This window comes from Mastigoproctus giganteus, chromosome 9 (genome assembly GCF_048544385.1).
Source record: "Mastigoproctus giganteus isolate SK-2022 chromosome 9, ASM4854438v1, whole genome shotgun sequence".
Taxonomy (NCBI): domain Eukaryota; kingdom Metazoa; phylum Arthropoda; class Arachnida; order Uropygi; family Thelyphonidae; genus Mastigoproctus; species Mastigoproctus giganteus.
The window spans coordinates 189,119,594-189,140,676 of NC_143583.1; the positions used below are offsets into that span (position 1 = coordinate 189,119,594).

General features: G+C 38.6%; 1 protein-coding gene across 2 annotated transcripts in view; it reads right to left on the minus strand.

Moving 5' to 3' along the window:
- LOC150080962 (uncharacterized) overlaps window positions 1-18,778 on the minus strand; it is a 103,715-nt gene extending 84,937 nt beyond the window's left edge. For both annotated transcript variants that reach the window (XM_090381250.1, XM_090381249.1), the window contains exon 1: window positions 18,455-18,778. In XM_090381250.1, coding sequence (XP_090237376.1) covers window positions 18,455-18,626 — 172 coding nt within the window. In that variant the 5' untranslated portion in view covers window positions 18,627-18,778. The remainder of the gene's footprint in view (window positions 1-18,454) is intronic.
- Window positions 18,779-21,083: the final 2,305 nt, after the last annotated feature.

Genomic DNA, 21,083 nt, shown 5'->3' on the forward strand with positions numbered 1-21,083 from the left:
GTTGTTGGCGCATCAGCTTCTGTGGCCATAATGCACCTCCCAAGGTTTTTGCAGTACTTTGATCCAAGCCCGAGGCGGGATTCGAACCCGTGACCTTTGGGTTGCCAGGCAGACACTTTACCCACCTGGCTAGCCTGGTCGGCTAGAGAGTCTTATAATGGAGGATTTCAATTTCCCAGATATCGACTAGAATTTGTGGGTTGGTCATTCACACATTAGCAAGGATTTTGTGGATTTATTGGATGATTGTTTTCTACATCAGCATGTTCGGGAAGCAACTACAGGGAGTAATACTCTTGATTTCATTATCAGTAGTTATTCTTCATGCATTAAGAATCTGCAGATAAAGGAACCACTAGGTGGCAGTGATCACAGTGTGCTGAAGTGGGATTTGCACAAAGAGGTAACTACCACCGTGGGAAAATGGAAGGGTTTTTACTTTCGTAAAGGCGACTACGATGGTCTGAGACAGTATTTAAATTCTATACAGTGGGACCAACTGATGATGTTGCCAACAGCAAATTCAAAATGGGAAGCATTCAAAGAACTTATCTTGGAAGCTACTACGCTTTACATACCAACTAAGAAATATTGTTCAACGTTAGGCCTAAATGGATGTCAGATGAACTAATGAGACATATGGCAGAGAAGAAAAATGCATGGGATACATATAAATTAACATGTGACACAGAAGCCTATGATAGATATAAGTTGATTTGTAACCAAGTTACAAAGGAGGTTAGGCAGGCGAAGGCAGATTACGAGAAATCTTTGGCAAAGGATGCAAAGAAAAACAGCAAAGAGTTCTTTACTTATATAAACTCTAGAAGGAAGGTGATGAATCAGATTAGTCCACTTGACATCGATGGTTCAACTGTTGATAATCCTGCTCAGGTAGCTAACAAACTAAATGAATATTTTGCATCGACATTCACACATGAGGTGTTATTCAGCAAGGGGAATGCCAGAGGTGTATTGAACTCTGCCAGTTAGCTAGATAATCTTGTAATAACTCAGAGTAAAGTGGAGGAGAAATTGTTGAAGATAAACACAAGAAAGACACATGGGGTGGATGGGATCTATCCAGTTATATTAAAGGAGGCAGCAAAGGACGTAAGCAAACCCATAGCCATAATTATGAGAGCTTCCTTGGACTCAGGGGAGGTACCCATAGACTGGAGATGTGCAAATGTGACCAATTCACAAAGGAGGATCAAAGGCTGACACAAGTAATTATAGACCTGTGAGTTTAACTTCTGTTCCAGGAAAATTAATGGAGGCACTGGTTAAAGAAGCACTGCAGGATCATCTAGACAAGACTTCAGTTATAGCTCAAACACAGCATGGTTTTTTCAGGGGAAAGTCTTGCCTGACCAATTTGATTGGATACTATGATGCAGTCACAAAAGAACTGGATGCAGGGAATAACTTTGATATTATATACTTGGATCTTAGAAAGGCTTTTGATACTGTTACACATGGAAGACTGCTGCACAAATTGGAGCAGTGTGGCATTGGAGGCAAATTGCTGCTATTGATAAAGGGGTGGTTGAGGGGGAGAAGCCAGAGTGGTAATCAATGGACACTGCTCATCGGCATTCTCCTCATTTCATTCTCTACCACTGACAGTGGTAGAGGATGAAAAGGACCTGGGGGTAATTGTGCAGGCAGATATGAAGTTCTCTGAGCAGTGCAGATGGGCTGCAAGAGTAGCTCATGGTGTCTTGTCAATGATATACGGGAATTTTTCTAGCAAGGATAAGGAGATGATTATTCCTTTGTATAAGTCAATAATCAGGCCACACCTTGAGTACTGTATACAGGTCTGGAGGCCTCATTTCATGAAGGATGTAGAGCTGCTGGAACCAGTACAGAGAAGGGCAACAAAGTTAGTGAATGAAACAAAGGGTTGCTCTTACGAAGAAAGGCTTAAGTTTTGCAAATTACAGTGTCTGGAGACTAGGCACCGGCGAAGTGATCTGATAGAGGTGTATAAAGCCTTGAACATGTTTGAGCATGCTCAATGCTGATGGGATACTTCCTCTTGCTCAGAATAATCACCTGAGAAGGCATAAATTCAAATTGAGGAAAGACATATGTGGGATAGATGTGCGGAAATTTGCCTTTAGCCAGCGGGTAGCTGGTTGGTGGAACAGACTTCCATGCCTTGTTGTGGAAGTTGATAGCCTAAATAAATTTAAGGTTCAGCTGGACAGGTATTTCGAATGAACGGAGGGGGTGAAGTGGAAGTTTTTTTGTTTTTTTTTTGGGGTGATGCTGCATAAGCTTGCTTTCTTGCATCATATGCCTCTACTAATGCTAATGCTAAATGAGCAATTGTGCAGAGAAATGGAGTGGGCCAGTTGTTGTTATTTGGTTTTTAGGAGCATTAGCAACTAAGGCCATATTGCTCCGGGGATATGCGGTGTTCATTCCCTGACCTTTCCGCATCCTCCGAATTTGGTGGTCACGGGCTCGAACTCCGGTCTAATCAAGAAGCATGTGCTATGCACTGCTGCTCCTGCCCAACTGGCTACGGAGGCGGTGAGTGGGCCAGTAAATCAGAATGTCTTATAATGGGAGATTTTAACTTTCCAGATATTGACTGGAACTCGCGGTTTGGTCACTCACACACTAGCAAGACTTTTGTGGATTTATTGGATGACTTTTCTACAGCAACATGTTCGAGAGGCAACCAGGGGGAGTAATACTCTTGATCTGATTATCAGTAGTGATTCTTCATGCATTAAGAATCTGCAGATAAAGGAACCACTGGGCGACAGTGATCACAATGCATTGATGTGGGAATCAGGGACTTAATTTTGGAGGCTACTAGGCTTTTCGTTACAAATAAGAAATACTGTTTAATGACAGAGCTCACTCCTGTGCACCAGGCAACACAGAGGCAATCTCCAAGGCAGAATGTGCTGGTCCCAAAGGAACTAGTTATTGTTGGTGACTACTATCAGGGAGATGGATTCATCTGACATCCTATTGTCAGGGATTCATCCGACATCCTAAATGGAAGTCAGATGAATTAATGAGACTAGTGTCAGAGAAGAAGAATGTATGGGATGTATATAAAGTATCAGGCGATACAGAAGCCTATGGCAGGTATAAACTAGTCTGTAATCAAGTCACAAAGGAGATTAGGCAGGCAAAGGCAGATTATGAGAAATCTTTGGCAAAGGATGCAAAGAAAAAGGCAAAGAGTTCTTTACTTATGTAAACTCTAGAAGGAAAGGGATAAATCAGTTTGGACCATTTAACATAGATGGGTTGACTATTGATGATCATGCTTATGTAGCTGATAAACTGAATGAGTATTTTGCATCTACATCAGACATGAGGAGTTATTCAATAAGTGGAGGGCCAGAAGTTTATCAAACGCTAACAGGGAGCTAAGTGATTTTGTAATAACTGAGAGCAAAGTAGAGGAGAAATTGTTGAAGTTAAACATAAGGAAGGCACCTGGGGTGGACGGGATCTATCCAGTTATATTAAAGGAGGCAGCAAAGGAAGTAAGCAAACACTTAGCCATAATTATGAGAGCTTCCTTGGACTCAGGGGAGGTCCCCATGGACTAGAGGTGTGCAAATGTATCACCAATTCACAAAGGAGGTTCAAAAGGTGACACAAGTAACTACAGACCTGTTTGTTTAACTTGTGTTCCGGGGAGAAAATAACGAAGTCTGCAATTTCAAGCCCCTATTAACATAAGAAATATTCTAATTTAAGACCAACACCCGACAATCATCCAATTGGTGACTGACGGTGACTCGTTACCTACTCCTCAGTGCTCCTGAGCTGTGGGTGTGTCTGTTTTAACAGTTTTGCACGTCATTCGCCTAATTTAGTCGTCATTTACACTTCATAGGGTGCGTTTCAGTGTGGTGCATTGCAATACATGATTGAAGTTGTTTGAGTGTGGCAAATTGCAATAATTGACGTAGGTTCTTTGATAGCATTACATAATGTAGATTTTGTAAATTTTAATAGAAATATTTTTTTTTAGTTAAAATGTCAGAATCAAAGAAAAGAAAAGCAATTTCTTTGGAAACTAAACTAAATATCGTACGAAGTGTTGAACGCGACAAAAGAAAGTCTGATGTGGCACATTCTTTAGGATTAGCGCAATCAACTTTAACAACCATACTAAGTCAATCAGAAAAAAATAAAACAGTCTGCTCAGAATTGTAAAGATGTTATAGCGGCAAAATTAACTCGCTTAAGGAGTCCAATTTTAGAAAAAAATGGAGAAAATGTTAAGTTTGTGGATAGATGATATGTCACAACGTCATATGCCTTTAAGTCAAATGGTGATTCAAGAAAAAGCATTATTTTTGTTTAATCACCTGAAATCTAAACAAACTGAAGAAATTATGGAAACTTTTGGGGCTTCTCATGGTTGGTTCGAGAAATTTAAAAAACAGGCCAGGATTCATAGTATAGAATTAACAGGGGATGCTGCAAGTGCAGATGTTGAAGCTGCAAATAAGTTTCCAGAAAAACTAAAGGAAATAATTGAATGTGAAAATTTTCCACCAAATTTGGTGTTCAATGTTGACGAAATCAGTTTGTTCTGGAAACGGCTATCATCAAAAAGCTTCATTTGTATTGAAGAAAAATCAGCTGCTGGGTTCAAAGCAGCCAAAGACCATTTAACGTTACTCTTTGGATCGAATGCCTCTGGTGATTATAAATTAAAATTGTTATTAGTTTACCATTCAGAAAATCTGAGGACATTAAAAGGTAACATAAAAACGAATTTAACTGTAATATAGAAAGCAAATAGAAAAGCGTGGGTTACCAAGGAGTTATTTACTGATTGGTTTGTTAACCACTTTTGTCCTGAAGTAAAACGGTATTGTCAAAAAAGCAACTTAGAAGAAAAAGCTCTTTTGTTGTTAGATAATGCTCCGGGACATCCTACTGATCTTAACACGTTGTAAACATGCATTCCTGTCAAAGTTGTGTTTCTTCCAGCAAACAGCTTCCCTGATTCAACTATTGGATCAGAGAGTAATAGCATCATTTAAAGCTTATTATCTGCATCGAACATTAAGCAATTCAATTGAACTAGAGGATAAAGAGGAAATGACAGTTAAAACTTTTTGGAAAAAACTACACCATTAAAAATGCAATTGAAAACATTGATAGTTCTTGGAAAGAAGTCACTAAGAAATGCTTAAATGCAGTTTGGTGCAAAATATGGCCAGAAGTTGTACTAGAAGAAGAAAATAACATTCAAGAAATTAGAAATGAAGTTATCCAGATGGCTCAAACCACAGGTTTTGAAAATGTTGATGAAGAGGATGTTAGAAATTTATTGAATGCAGAAGATGATGGTTTTTCAGTGGAAGATTTAGAAAACCTTGTTAGCAACAAAGACAAAGTTAAAGAAGTTCCTGCCGAAAAAGTGTTAAAAACCAATGATTTAAAAAGGTGCTTAAATGACATTGAAAACGTTTTAAATTTTTTTTATTGAAAATGATCCTGATTTAGGAAGAAGTGTTATTGTTAAGCGATCATTGTTAAATGCAATAACTCCGTATAGGCAATTGTTAAATGAAAGAGGAAAAAAGCATAAACAATCAACTTTAGACTCATATTTTAAAATGTGATTTCACTTTGTATGTAAGTTGGCTGTTTATTTAATAAAACTTTTCTTTGTTCGAAAAAAATCTTTTCATTACGTAGGAATGTATCCCTATTCTGGCCATAGTATTTTTTTACCTCTGAAAACGAAGTTTCACTTAACGAAGTAATTTTGTGGAATGCATCCTATTCGTTAATCGAGGTATGACTGTACTTGGATTTCAGGAAAGCTTTTGTTACTGTTGCACATGGAAAACTGCTGTACAAATTGGAAAGGTATGGCATCAAGGGTAAGCTGCTACAATGGATATAGGGATGGTTGAGTGAGAGACAACAGAGAGTGGTAGTCAATGGACACTGCTCTTCGTTGACAAAAGTTATTAGTGGAGTTCCCCAGGGTTCGATGTTGGGCCCATTGTTGTTTTCCATATTTATCAATGCTATTGATGAAGGTATATCAGGTTTAATGTCGAAGTTTGCAGATGATACAGAGGTTGGCAGGGTTGTTAACGACAGTAATGACAGTATGCTACCCCAACTGGATCTAGATAAGTTGGGAAAATGGGCTGAGAAGTGGCAACGGAGTTTAACATTGACAAATACAAAGTACTGCATATGGGTAGCAATAATCGAAGAGAAACATACAAACTGGGTGATACTACACTCAGGGAAGTTTGTCTGTTGTTTGGAGCATTAGCAACTAAGGCCATATTGCTCTGGGATATGCAGTGGTCATTCCCTGACCTTTCTGCATCCTCCGTATTTGGTGGTGATGGGCACTCAGGGAAGTGGAAAGTGAAAAAGTCCTGGGGGTAATTGTGCAGTAAAATATGAAGTTTGCTGATGAGTGCAGATGGGCTGCCAAGGCAGGTTGTGGAGTCTTGTCAATGATATATAGGAATTTTACTAGCAGGGACAGGGAGGTGATAATCCCATTACACAAAGCAATGGTCAGGCCACACCTAGAGTACTGTGTACAGGTTTGGAGCCCTCATTTTAGGAAGGATGTAGAGTTGCTAGAACGAGTACAAAAAAGGGCAACAAGATTGGTGAGGGGAACAAAGGGGTGCTCTTACCAAGAAAGGCTTAAGTTCTGCAAATTGCAGTACCTGGAGAATAGGCACCTGCAAAGTGATCTGATTGAGGTGTATAAGGCCTTGAATGGGTTGAGCAAGCTGAATGTTAATGGGATTCTTCGTCTTGCTCAGACTAAGAACCTGAGATGGACACAGTTTCAAATTGAGGAAATATAGTTGTAGATAGATGTGCGGAAATTTGCCTTTAGCCAGCGGGTAGTTGATTGGTCAAACAGGCTTCCATCTTTTGTTGTGGAAACTAATAGCCTAAATAAATTTAAGGCTGAGCTGAACAGGCATTTGGAACGAATGGAGGGATGAAATTCGAGGGTTTTTTTTTTTTTTTTTTTTGGCTGATGCTACATAAGCTTGCTTTCTTCATCGTATGCCTCTACTAATGCTAATGTTATAGTTCAGACACAGCATGGGTTTCTTAAGGGAAAGTCCTGTCTGAAAAATTTGATTGGAAACATGTGGTCACAAAGGAACTGGACGCAAAAAATAATTTTGATATCATATACTTGAATTTTAGGTTACTGTGACACGTGGAAGACTACTGTACAAATTGGAGCAGTATGGCATTAAGGGCAAGTTGCTACAATGGATAAAAGGATGGTTGAGTGGGTGACAACAGAGCGTGGTTATCAATGGACACTGCTCTTCGTGGACTAAGGTTATTAGTGGAATCCCCTATGGTTCGGTGTTGTGCTCGTTGTTTTCAGTATTTATCAGTGATATTGATGAAGATATATCAGGGTTAATGTCTAAGTTTGCATATGATACGAAGGTTGGCAGTGTTATTAATGATAGTAATGATAGTATGCTACTGCAACAGGATCTGGAAAAGTTTAGCAGATGGGCTGAGAGGTGGCAACTGAAGTTTAACATTGACAAATGTCAAGTACTGCATGTGGGTAGCATATCAACTAGCTGGTACTACACTTGGGGAAGTGGAGAATGAAAAGGACTTAGGGGTAATTGTGCAGTCAGATATGAAGTTTTCTGAGCAGTGCAAAAAGACTGCAAGGGTAGCTCATTATGTCTTGTCAATTATATACAGGAATTTTGCTAGCAGGGATAAGGGATGATTGTCCCCTTTTATAAAGAAATGGTTAAGCCACACCTTGAATACTGTATACAGGTCTGGAGGTCTTATTTTAGGAAAGATGTAGAGCTGCTGGAACAATTACAGAGAAGGGCAACGAGATTGGCGAGTGGAACAAAGGGTTGCTGTTATCAAGAAAGGCTTAAGTTCTGCAAATTGCAGCTTCTGAAGCCTAGGCACCTGCGTGGTGATCTAATTGAGGTGTATAAGACCTTGAATGGATTGAGCAAGCTGAATGCTAATAGGATTCTTCCTTTTGCTCAGATTACTCACCTGAGGTGGCATAAATTCAAATCGAGGAAAGACAATTGTAGAATAGAAATGCAGAAATTCGCCTTTAGCCAGCAAATGGTTGATAGTTAGAACAAACTTCCATTTGCTGTAGTGGAAGTCAGCAACTAAAATAAGTTCAAATATGATTAAAGAGGCCTGTGCGCTCTGGATTCATTATTAAATTACAGTTGCTCAGAGCGAAACGGATACAAAAATATAGATTGTGACAAGTTTAATAATTAATAATAGGAAATATACATATATTACATTAGATACATACAAATAAAAGCTTTTGGTTGTTTAATCAACCTTCTTCAGTTAAACTGACAGTTAGAATGGAGCATGAGGGCGTGTACTGCCAATCTTGTACGTGAAGTGCGTGATTAATTGTTGGATGTTGAAGCCTGTGGCTGTGATGTATGTGGACGTGGCCAGCGTTTTTCAATGGACAGGATTGCTGTTTCGGTGATAGGGTGGACTTGACAACCACTGTTCCTGTTCACTGAGGTATTGGAGCATTTGATGTTTAACGACTCCAACCAGGCGCGTCGCCGATAATGGCGGGACTTATCCACAATCACATCGTGGTGTGGATCAATGTCATAATGGGTGGCCCAAACGTGTTCGGCAATAGCTAAGTGCTCCACATCCGCTAAGCGGATTGCTCTTTTGTGTTCGGAAAAGTGTTTTTCGAGCTGTCTCCCAGTTTCCCAGATGTAGCAGCTAGTGCAGTCACGGCAAGAGATGCAGTAGACCAATCCGCTTTGTAGTAGGGTGGGGACAGGTGTTTTTACCTTAGAGATGAGGGATCGTAATTTTCTGCCTGGGAGTTGTACGCATTTTATCCCATGTGATTTTAAGATTCTACAAACCTGTTGTGATAGGTTAGGGTAGTATGGGATAAAGGCGCTCGTGGCTGAGTCATCACCTTGGATGTTTCTGTTGGTCCCTACATGGTCGCGTGTCTGTAGGTCACACCTGTCAAGGGTATCGATGGGATAGCCACACCTCGTAAGATCCGTCTTGACTTTAGCGATTTCGGTGCGCCTCTCATTTACAGAGCTAGAGTGTGTCCAGGCACGAGTTAGCAGGGTTCATGCAGCGGCAAGAAGATGGCTATGTGCGTGTGCTGACCGGAAGTTGGTAAATTGGCCAGCACACATAGGTTTATGATGCACGTGCCCTCGCGCCGGACAAGGGTGTCTAAGTATGTCGAAGAAGGTTGACTAAACAACCGAAAGCTTTTATTTGTATGTATCTAATCTAATATATGTATATTTGTTATTATTAAACTTGTCACAATCTATATTTTTGTATCCATTTCGTTCTGAGCAACTGTAATATTAATAAAATAAGTTCAAGGTAGAACCAGACTTTATAAGAATTGATGCTATATAAGCTTTCTTTCTTGCACCATATGCCTCTACTAATCCTAATGCTATATTCTTACTGTCATATAGGAATTTTTCCAGCAGGGATAAGGAGGTGATTATTCCCTTGTATAAGGCAATGGTCAGGCCACACCTAGAGTACTGTATACAGGTCTGGAGGCCTCATTTCAAGAAGGATGTAGAGCTGCTGGAACGAGTACAGAGAAGGGCAACAAGATTAGTGAATGGAACAAAGGGGTGCTCTTACGAAGAAAGGCTTAAGTTTTGCAAATTACAGTGTCTGGAGACTAGGCACCAGCGAGGTGATCTGATAGAGGTGTATAAAGCCTTGAATGGTTTGAGCATGCTCAATGCTGATGGGATTCTTCCTCTAGCTCAGAATAATCACCTGAGAGGGCATAAATTCAAATTGAGGAAAGACAGATGTAGGATAGACGTGCGGAAATTTGCCTTTAGCCAGCGGGTGGTTGGTTGGTTGGTGGAACAGATTTCCATCCCTTGTCGTGGAGGTTGATAGCCTAAATAAGTTTAAGGCTCAGCTGGACAGGTATTTTGAACGAACAGAGGGGTGAAGTGGAAGTGGGTTTTTTTTTGTTTTTTTTTTTTTTTGGCTGATGCTGCATAAGCTTGCTTTCTTGCATCAAATGCCTGTACTAATGCTAATATTCCATGTATACCATGTGCTTACTACTTCCTTTGTGCCTGACAGACAGAGTTTCCCAGATGTGTTTAAATATGTTGAGAATACCATGTTAGGTATAAATACACCTGTGATATTATGAAACACTGTAGACATGCAACCTCTGAGGTGTTTCTTCCACATTCAGTTGTTTTCTGATTATTCAGTCATGCTAACTAGTATCTGCATCTAATGTGATTTTTCATTTCATACTGTCCTTAACATTGGCAAATCATGGTTGTGTGATGAAATATATTTGCTGTAACTATGTGGAAAAACAAAGGCAGGACATCACATCATTTGTCAAAATATAAAAAGAGAAAAGTTCCCCCCCATAAAGCCACGTATGAAGTCCTTGTAATTGTGAAAATGCAATAAAAGAAAGGCATATTTGTCATTCCTGTGATGTAGAGGAAAAACTTAGGATCATATTAATGACTATTTATATTATCCTCAGTTCATATTAATAGTCAATATCAATGACTGCTACTAAACTCTAGCAACATTACTTCAGCTGTAAGAATGGTACCCCATAGATCTGAACTACCAGTACCACCTCCACCAACTGTTTTTCAACATATGCCAAATATGTTCTGGACCACAGTTGTGTACACAAGATGAACTCAATCTTGTGACAGGTTTAAATCTGTCCAAATGGTCTACAGAGTATTTAAGGCCAAGCCTAAAATCAAAGAATCGACTGACCCCAGGAACAGTCTTTTCATGATATAGGTCAGGTGAAAAAGAATAAATTCCCATTTTTCCAAAAAATGGATCAGGGATACACTGCTGCAACATTCCTGCAGTTAAGAACTTTTTTTTTTTTTTCGAAATTTTTACCAATTAATCAATTCAGCCCTGAAAAGATTGTGCAAGGCTCGTGGGGTAGAATTTTTCTCAACGTGGTCTGTGCTTCTTAACAGGAGAGACTTCTACAGGGATAGGATACACTTAAACAGAAAGGGTGCAAGAATATTTGCTGATGCTATTGAGGTAGTATTAGGTGGATTGGAAAACTGCTAGCTAGAGAAATTCACAGACTAATAGATTAACAGTAGCTGTAGGGAGAGGTGAAAGTGATTCTTGCACTGCTTAGCAGCCTGAATAGCAAGGTGCTGGAGATTAAGGAATACTGGGAGTCATCATGGAACAAGTAAATACATCAGCTGTGTTTTAAGGTAACTAAGAGTAAGAACAAGTGCAAGTATACTTGCATGTACTCCAATGCTAGGTCTATAGTAAATTAATTTGATGAATTTGAGGTGCTGGTCAAGATATCAAAGGCAGATATTGTTGCGATATCAGAGACATGGCGTCACACAGTTATAAGGAATGCAGAATTGAAATTTGGGGACTACAATGTGTACAGAAAGGATAGACTGGATAGAAAGGTAGTAAGGATCATGCTGTTAGTTAAGAAATACAAAATCTAAGGTAGTGCATCTAGTTGACATAGGTGGACAGTGCAATGTTTAATCAGTTTGGTGTGACATAACACTAGGAAAGCAAAATTGAGAGTAGGAATGTGTTACTGGCCTAATGACTTCGATCAGTACAATGAATAACTATACAGAGAAATAGTGGACCAGTAAATCAGATTATCTTATAATGGAGGATTTTAACTTCCCAGATATTGACTGAACTTGTGGGTTGATCACTCTCAACACCAGCAAGAGTTTTGTGGATTTATTGGATGATTGCTTTCTACAGCAGCATGTTCGAGAGGCAACCAGAGGGAGTAATACTCTTGATCTGATTATCAGCAGTGATTATCCAAGCATTGAGAATCTGCAGATAAAGGAACCAGTAAGTGGCAGTGATCACAGGGTAATGATGTGAGATTTAATCAAAGATGTACTGTATTTCCCCATGTATAAGATGCACCTTTTCTCGAAAAATTTGGGGTCTAAAAACTGGGTGCGTCTTATACAGTGGTTGTAGATTTTTTTTACTTGCATTTCTTGTCGTCTTTGCGCTCATTGTTTCGCACTTGTTACCAGTATATTAGGTTACTTTTGCCACGTTCTGCCCAGAAATGGCTCAGAAAAGATTTCGTACAGTGCTGAATTCAAGTTAAAAGTGATCCAGTTTGCAAAAGTGAATGGAAATCGTGCTGCTAAATGATTTCCATTCCTCCTCCAACTGAGAAAACAATCCGAGACTGGCTACAGGAAGAAGAAATCCTACTGAAAATGCCACGGCAGAAGGCCATTAGAGGAAAGTCAGCAAAATGGCCTGATTTAGAGATGGAATTGAAGATATGGATTGAGTATCAAAGGGCAATTGGAATTCCTGTGTCCACAAAGATAGTTCAGCATGAGGCAAGAAGAACTGCTGATGAAAAAGAAGTTACTGATTTCAAAGGAGGACACAATTGGTGCTTCAGGTTCATGAAACGGAATGGACTAAGCATGCGTACATGCACCAGACTTGCCCAAAAGATGCCTGAAAGCTATGAGCAGAAGGTCCTTGAATTTCATCGTTTTGTCATTCAATGTCGGGAGACACATCAGTTTGAGTTGGGACAGATTGCAAATATGGACAAAGTCCCCCTTCAATTTGATGTCCCAAGTAACAGAACTGTTGATAAGAAGGGGGTGAAAACTAACTGTGAAGACAAGTGGACATGAAAAGAGCCATTATACAGTTGTTCTAGCTTGTTGTGTCGACGGAACCAAGCTGCCTCCTATGATGATTTTCAAACGCAAAACAATGCCAAAAGAAGACATTCCTCGAGGAGTGATTGTCCACGTTCATGACAAGGGTTGGATGGATCAGGATGGGATGAAGATCTGGTTTGAGAAAGTTTGGAGCAGGAGACCAGGTGGGCTCTTACGCAAACCTGCCCTATTGTTACTTGATCAGTTCAGGGCACACAACAAAAAATACAAAGAAGATTGCTGAAGAGCAAAAAACAAAACTTGCCATCATACCTGGAGGCTTGACATCCCAGCTCCAACCACTTGATGTCAGCATTAACAAACCCTTCAAAGCTGCCATGAGAGACAAATGGAACCAATGGATGAAGTCTTCTGGGGACAATTTGACACCAGCAGGAAGACTGAAGAAACCAACTATAGGAGAAATTTGTACCTATGTGAAAAGATCCTGGGATAATATCAAGACTGAGATCATTGTCAAGTCATTTAAGAAGTGTGGCATTTCAAATGCCATAGATGGAACTGAGGACGAGGCAGTATATGAAGACAGTGATTCTTCATCAGACACAGATGAGGACAAGCTAATGGATGGGGGTTTTGACAGTGATGAGTTGTATGAATTTTATGATGAATAAAACTTGAGTTCAATAACTTTATGTAATATATATATTTTTTCAAATTTCGGGCCCCAAAATTACGGTGCGTCTTATACATGGCATAATACGGTACCTACCATTGGGGGTAAAGGGAAGGGATTTTGCTTTTGTAAGGGTGACTACAGTGGCCTCAGACAGTTTTTAAATTCTATAGTGGGACCAACTGATGACATTACCAACAGCAAATTCTAAATGGGAAGCTGTTTCTTTATTTGTTTGTTTAGGCATTTATTAGGCACATCGGCAACTATGGCCATAGTGCGCCATACATATGGTAAGTATGTATGCATAAATGTATGTATGTATAAATGGGTGCATATAAATAAATAAATGGATGTATATAAATTATCAGGGATACAGAAGCCTATGGTAGATATAAGCTAGTCTGTTATCAAGTCACAAAGGAGGTTAGGCAAGCAAAGGCAGACTAGGAGAAATCTTTGGAAAAGGATACAAATACTTCTTTACTTATTAAAACTCTAGAGAGAATAGGATGAATCAGATTGGACCACTTGATATTGATGGTTCGGCTGTCAGTGATCTTGCTCAAGTAGCTGACAAACTGAATTAGAATTTTACATCTTCATTCACACATGAAGAATTCTGTAGGGAAGTGGTCGCCAGAAGGTTATAAAACTAACAAGGAACTAAATGATTTTGTAATAACTGAGAACAGAGTGGAGAAGAAATTGTTGAAGTCAAACATAAGAAAGGCACATAGGTAGATGGGATCTATCCAGTTATATTAAAGGAGGCAGCAAAAGAAGTAAGCACTCCCTTAGCCATAATTATGAGCAGATCCTTGGACTTAGCGGAGTTCCCTCACAGACTAAAGATATGCAAATGTATCTCAATTCACAAAGGGGGAACAAAGGGTGACACGAGTAATTACAGCCTATTAGTTTAACTTCTGTTCTAGGGAAAATAATGGAGTCACTGGTTAAAGAAGCATTGCAGGATCATCTAGACAAGACTACAGTTATAGTTCAGACACAGAATGGGTTTGTTAAGGAGAAATCTTGTCTGACCAATATGATTGGATACTATTATGTAGTCACAAAGGAACTGGATGCAAAAAAATAATTTTGATATCATATACAGTACTTGGATTTTAGAAAAGCTTTTAAATTTTGCACATAAAAGACTTCTGTATAAATTGGAGCAGTGTAGCATTAAATACAAGTTGCTACTATGGATAAAGGGATGGTTGAATGGGAGAAGACAGAGTGGTAATCGGGGAACGTTGCTTTTTGTGGAGTAATGTTATTAGTGGAGTCCCCCGCCAGGGTTTGGGCCTATTGTTTTCTATATTTATCAATGATATTAATGAAGGTATAACATCCAAGTTTGTAGATGATATGACTGTTGGCAGGGTTGTTGATGACAGTAATGGCAGTACAGTACTGCAACAGGATCTAGAAAAGTAGAGCAGATGGGCTGAGTGGTGGCAACTGAAGTTTAACATTGACAGATGCAAAGTACAGTACTGCATATGGGTAGCAGTAACTCCAGAGTAACGTATCAACTTTGCAGTACTACACTGAAGGTAGTGGGAAATGAAAAAGACTTGGGATAATGGTATAGTCAGATATGAAGTTTTCTGAGCAGTGCAGACAGGCTGCAAGAGCAACTCATGGGCTCTTGTCAATGATAAACAAGAATTTGCTGGAACAAAACTTCCATCTGTCATGGAAGTTGATATCTTAAATAAATTCAAGACAGAACTGGACACACTTCTAGAGTGAATGGATGGGTGAATTGGGAGGTTTTTTTTTTTTTTTTTAAGCCTAATGCTGTATAAGCTAGCTTTCTTGCATCATATGCCTCTAGTAATGCTAATACTAGTGAACAGAGTGTTGGCAATGTATTGACTCTTTGAAGCAACGCTTCAAAGGAGTTCTTCATAATGATAAAAAGTATGCATTCATTCCACTTAAAAGAAAACTACAAAACTGTTAAGCTTCTTTTGGAAAAAAATTCAGTACAAGGATCATAGTTGACTGATGCACAGAGATTTTATTTGAGAAAGTTATTTGTCTGCTACTCAGCTAACAACTTAATTACACAAAAATGCCTTGCTTTCTGTGCAAGTGGGATAGATGAGCAAGAAATGAAAATGTGAAATGAAAGTATGGCCACCAAGACAGTTTCTGACACAAAGTTCAAAGAATATTAAAAACAAGCTACTTGTATATCCTATCAAAGTACTGTTACCGCCTCTTCTTAATAAAAAGTTAGGTTTAATGAAACAGTTTTTCCAGGCCCTGAAAAAAGACGGAAATTGTTTCAAGTATGTTTGCACTAAATTCCCATCACTTGCTTACAAACAAAAAAAAAAAAAAAAAAAAAAAAAAAATCAAAGAAAGTTTGTTGGACCTCAAATCTGCAAGCTGCTGCTAGATTCTGTATTTGAAGAATCCATGAACCAAACAAAGAGACACTTGGATTGGCTTTAAATATGTATTAGAACAATTTTTTTAGGAAACAATAAACATCCAGATTATGAGACAATTGTGAGTGATATGCTGGAGAAGCTGAGAAAAACTAAGCTGCACTATGAGTGTTATGGTATGCTTCTTGCATTCTAGCCTCAGTATTTTCTGAGAATTTGAGTGAAGGGGGTTCCATAGGGATATAAAGGAAATGGAAAAAATGTAGCATGGGGGGGATGAAATGTCAGGAAGATGGCCGACTACTGCTGGATACTAAAAAGAGGAACAGTCACTGAAACTATTTACCTGAGGAAGTCAAAAAGAAAAAAGTTTAACCTACTCTATATATAAGAATTCCAGTTTGTCAACCTATGCTTGACACAGGAGAATATGGCATTTGATATTTCTGTTTTTACATATTTTATCAAAAAAACCTATTTGTAAATTCTGTAAAAATACAAAAAATAAACCAGATGCATTGCCACAATTTTTTTTTTTTTTTTTAATTTTGACATGATAGAGCAAATTTCATGTAACTTTTTCAAAATTTCCATTAGAAATGTAGTTCACATTTCTTATCAGCAGTAAAACAATTAGAGAACTTTTCTCAAAATTTAGACTGGTGTAATTAACTACAGATAATATAAAAGTTAAATGGCCTTGTAGTGCTTACAATCTGGCTGACACACTGAAAACAATGTACAAAGAATTGCAATTTTATAAACATATAGCAAATTTCACCTTTGTATCTGAGAGAAAAACCTCAAGCAATTCAAAATTACCTATATACACTAACTCTGTACATCTTAGATGTCACGATTAATTTGTATGAAAATGTTTGCATTTATAGGTAAGACACGTATACTTAATATTCTTATGTTTTCAGGTAAACCAGTAACCACTAAACACAGAAGAATCAGAAACTGACATCTCAGCAAAAGAAAAACATTTCAAAGAAATTGTGGAAGTATGAAAATGTTACAAGTCCAATGTGCGGAAATTTCAATAGAGGACAAGTTATCAAAATAACTTTACCAAAAACAGAGGGCTAACATTAATAACATCAAGAAAGACAAACCTGGAAAGGAAAGGATTTCAGCAATTGCCAAAAATGTCCAGGCCATCGGAGACAACCACAGTTAGCTGAAAGATCAATATTTTCTTTGGTTGTTTCTTTGTTTTTCTTGTGTATTATTTTTCTACATGTACCATTTTTTCTATGAAATGTCCATTTACTTTGTAAGCCCCAGCAACTTTCCAAGAATAAGAAAGATTTATTTATTTGTAGTTCTTGACAACTGCATAAGCATCAGTCAAAGGGCATTACAATTTTAAAGAGCAAAATAGAAATCCTACATACCTCAGCCACTACAATTCAGGAAGATGCTCCAAATTATCAAATTTAATTTGTGGGCATTACTGTCATGAGAGAAGCAAAGGTGGTGATTTTAGGAATGTAATATTATGGTCATACCAAATCATATTCAATACTTACCAGCAATCAATGAATATATGAGCTCTTCTCTCATAGTATAATCAGACATTACAGTTTGAGTGGTATCACCACAGGACAAAATTGTCCTGAAAAGTTAATAATCCACTTTCTGAAATAAGAAATATTTTTCTAGAGAAAGAGGTGTACTTTCAGCAGGATGATAAACCACTATGCTTTCACACAAATTTTCATGCCTATCTGGATACACTTGTTAATGCTCTGCAAGATCTCCAACCACACACTCTTTCAGCTTCTTTTTCTGTGTGAATATCTTTTTCTGTGTGAAGATGAATGATATAGTTATAACCCTAGAACACTGAAAGATCTGTGAGAGAACATACAACAGAAATAACAAATTAGAATTGATGTAAGCATGTTGGTATGTATCAACATCCACTATACAGAAAATTTTGGTGTGTGTTTACTTAATAAACCTTTGGAGATATACCATCTCAAAGTATTTATACATAATTTGGAATCATGCAGTACAAGCTTCCATACTATCACTTGGGCCACAAAGTTGAATAGACAGCCTGTTAAATATTAACATTAACATGTCATCTGATGCAAGGAAAAATAACATTCCTTATGTAGGTTATGTGACGTTATAACAAAGCACCTACAGTTAGGTTGGTTCTACAGCTGGTCTGAATCACAACAAACCAGCTACAGAACCAACCTAACTCCTCATCCCCTCCCCAAGCAGAGGCGGAATGGTAGTTTCACCACTATATCTTGGAACGGTAGTGCCCGTCAAACATGCTTCTTAGGATTCAGAGCAAAGCATGTTTTTTCCCCCTACTATTATTAAAGAGTAGCAAACCTATACTCAAACGTTCCTAACTAGTAGCGCCGAGACATGGTATATATACGACTTAGGCGACAATACGCTTCCCTAACTAACTATATCGTATGAATTTAAACCATTGAGAGTCAGAGATGTCGGCGTTAGATCCCAGATGTCAGTTAAACCCCTTCAAAGTCAAAGGCAGAGAGAAAAAAATGCCTCGGGTACCAACATCCCCATCCCTACTCTGGTAACCTAGTGCAAGTTCAAAATATAGTAAAAATTATATTATTGATACCTACCGTTTTCCGCTATAATCAGAGATTTTTTCAGCGGTTTTTTGTTTGTTTCCACAGGCGTAAAAATATCTGGGTGTCCAGCGCGTAAAGTCGAACCAAAGCCATCTTTTTTCTTTGGATTGAGAAACTTTTTAAAAGAGAATGGATTGTCATCATTTCCTTTACCTGCTGCCATTTCATAGGCACCGGTTCCAAATAATCTGTATTAACATTATATTTTCGTGTTTTGCGTTATCAAAAGTTGTTTATAATCTTCTGATGATCACAACAAATTTCTGCGTAAGGTAAAAGAGATATCACACCCATTTTTACACCTTTCTCGTAAAAGTAAACCGAAAGAAGCATAACTCAAAAGTGTTTATAAAATTAAAACAACAAACAAACAAAAGTGTAAATAACACTCGCATTAGAGCACAAATTTGCTTCACACAATTAGCGCCGTTACTGGCAGTTGTGAAAAGCAAGAGACTAAAGAAAGTCGGCCGAGACTGATGAGGAAATGTAAAATTTGTCAATATATCAGTGCCAAATTTAAGAATTTGCTGCCTGCAATTAATTAAGAACTATATATCTGTTTCACAACACGAAAGTAATCGGTCAAACAGACTTGGTGGAAGCCGCTTACAATATTTCAAAGAAGCTTAATCGATAAAAGCCATTTCAGCAATTTACCATGGCGTGTAACAACCACACGTTTGATTTTCAACCTCACAAAATTAACCATAGCCCAAACAGTGGGGATAAAAAAAAAAAAAAAAAAAGAACGAACAAGAGATGTGTACAAACTGTAAGATAGGTTAAAAAATGGATATGGATCGCGATCCCTGAAGAAAATGCAAAGTGTGTGCGCGCGCGCGCGCAGAGTGTCGGTCTCAGTAGGGCTATATCCCCCACACCATAATACGAATAATAATCTGATATTTTACTGCTGCATGACGATTAATGTAGAAATGTATACTATCTTATGATGGCTGATTCAGAACGCTAGGTCAACTCCGATGCTGTACTCTGATGATAAAGAACTCTGAAGAAGACAAAAGTGTATTATGTTTAGTTGTTTCTGGCCACTTTACCACCAAGAAGGCGATCCTTTGGAAAGCCTGCCCAACGCCCAAGTACCCCACGAGAAGGTGCCACGGCTAAGCCTGGAACGAGGCGATGAACTGTCCCTGGTGGATCCTAAGCCACCAGAGAGCAGTGAGCACTTCGAAGACTAACACCAGCCGCAGACAACGTGGCGGAAAAAAACTTTGTCCGGCTCCTGCTTCCAGCAGAGCCGGACAAAGGTTTTTCCGCGCCCTCTTACGAAGGATATACTGTATAAATTTCTTCCTTCGTTGTTCTTCAATGAATCAGATTGGTGAACTTGATATCAATGGTTTGACGGTAGATGATCAATCTCAGATAGCTGCCGAATTAAATGAGCATTTTGCATCTACATTCACACATGAGGAGTTATTCAAAGAGGAGAGGACCAGTTGTTTCAAACTCTAACAAGGAGTTAAATTATTTTCTAATAACTAAGAGCAAAGTGGAGGAGAAATTGTTGAGGTTAAACATAAGAAAGGCAACTGTGGTGGATGCGATCTATCCAATTATATTAAAGGAGGCAGCAACAGCAAAGGAAGTAAGCCAACCCTTAGCCATAATCATGAGAACATCCTTGGACTCGGAGGAGAAGTCCCTACGGACTTGAGATGTGCAAATATATCTCCAATTCACAAGGGAGATAGATTAAAGAGTGACACGAGTAATTACAGACCTGTTAGTTTGACTTTTGTCTGATTGAGGTGTATAAGGCCTTGAATGGGTTCAGCATGCTGAATTCTGATGGGATCCTTCCACTTGTTCAGATTACGAACCTAAGGGGACATATATTCAAATTACGAAAGGATAGATGTAGAATAGATGTGCGGAAATTTGCCTTTAGCCAGCGGGTGGTTAATTACTGGAACAAACTTCCATCTGCCGTTGTGGAAGTTGATAGGTTGAATAAATTTAAGGAGGAATTGGACAGGCATTTGGAGGGAATGGTGTGATTTTTTTTTTTTTTTTTTTTGGCTGATGCTGCATAAGCTCATACATTTGCTTTCTTGCATCACATGCCACTACTACTACTACTACTACTTCTGTTCCAGGGAAAATAATGCAGTCACTGGTCAAAGAAGCATTGCAGGATCATTTAGACAAGACATCAGTAATAATTCAGAAACCGCTCGGTTTTGCAAAGCAGAAGTCTTGTCTGACCAATGTGATTGGATACTACGATGTCGTCACAAAGGAACTCGATGCAAAAAATAATTTTGATATCATATACTTGGATTACAGGAAAGCTTTTGATACTGTTGCACATGGAAGATTACTGTACAAATTGGAGCAGCATGGTATTAAGGGCAAGTTGCTACAATGGATAAAAGGATTGTTGAGTGGGAGAAGACAGAGAGTGGTGACTGAGTTCTGCTCTACGTGCACTAATGTTATTAGTGGTGTCACTCAGGTCAGGGTTCGGTGTTGGGCCCATTGTTGTTTTGTATATTTATCAATGATATTAATGAAGGTATATCAAGCTCAATGTCAAACTTTGCAGATGATACAAAGGTTGGCAAGATTGTTATTGACAGTATGCCGCTGC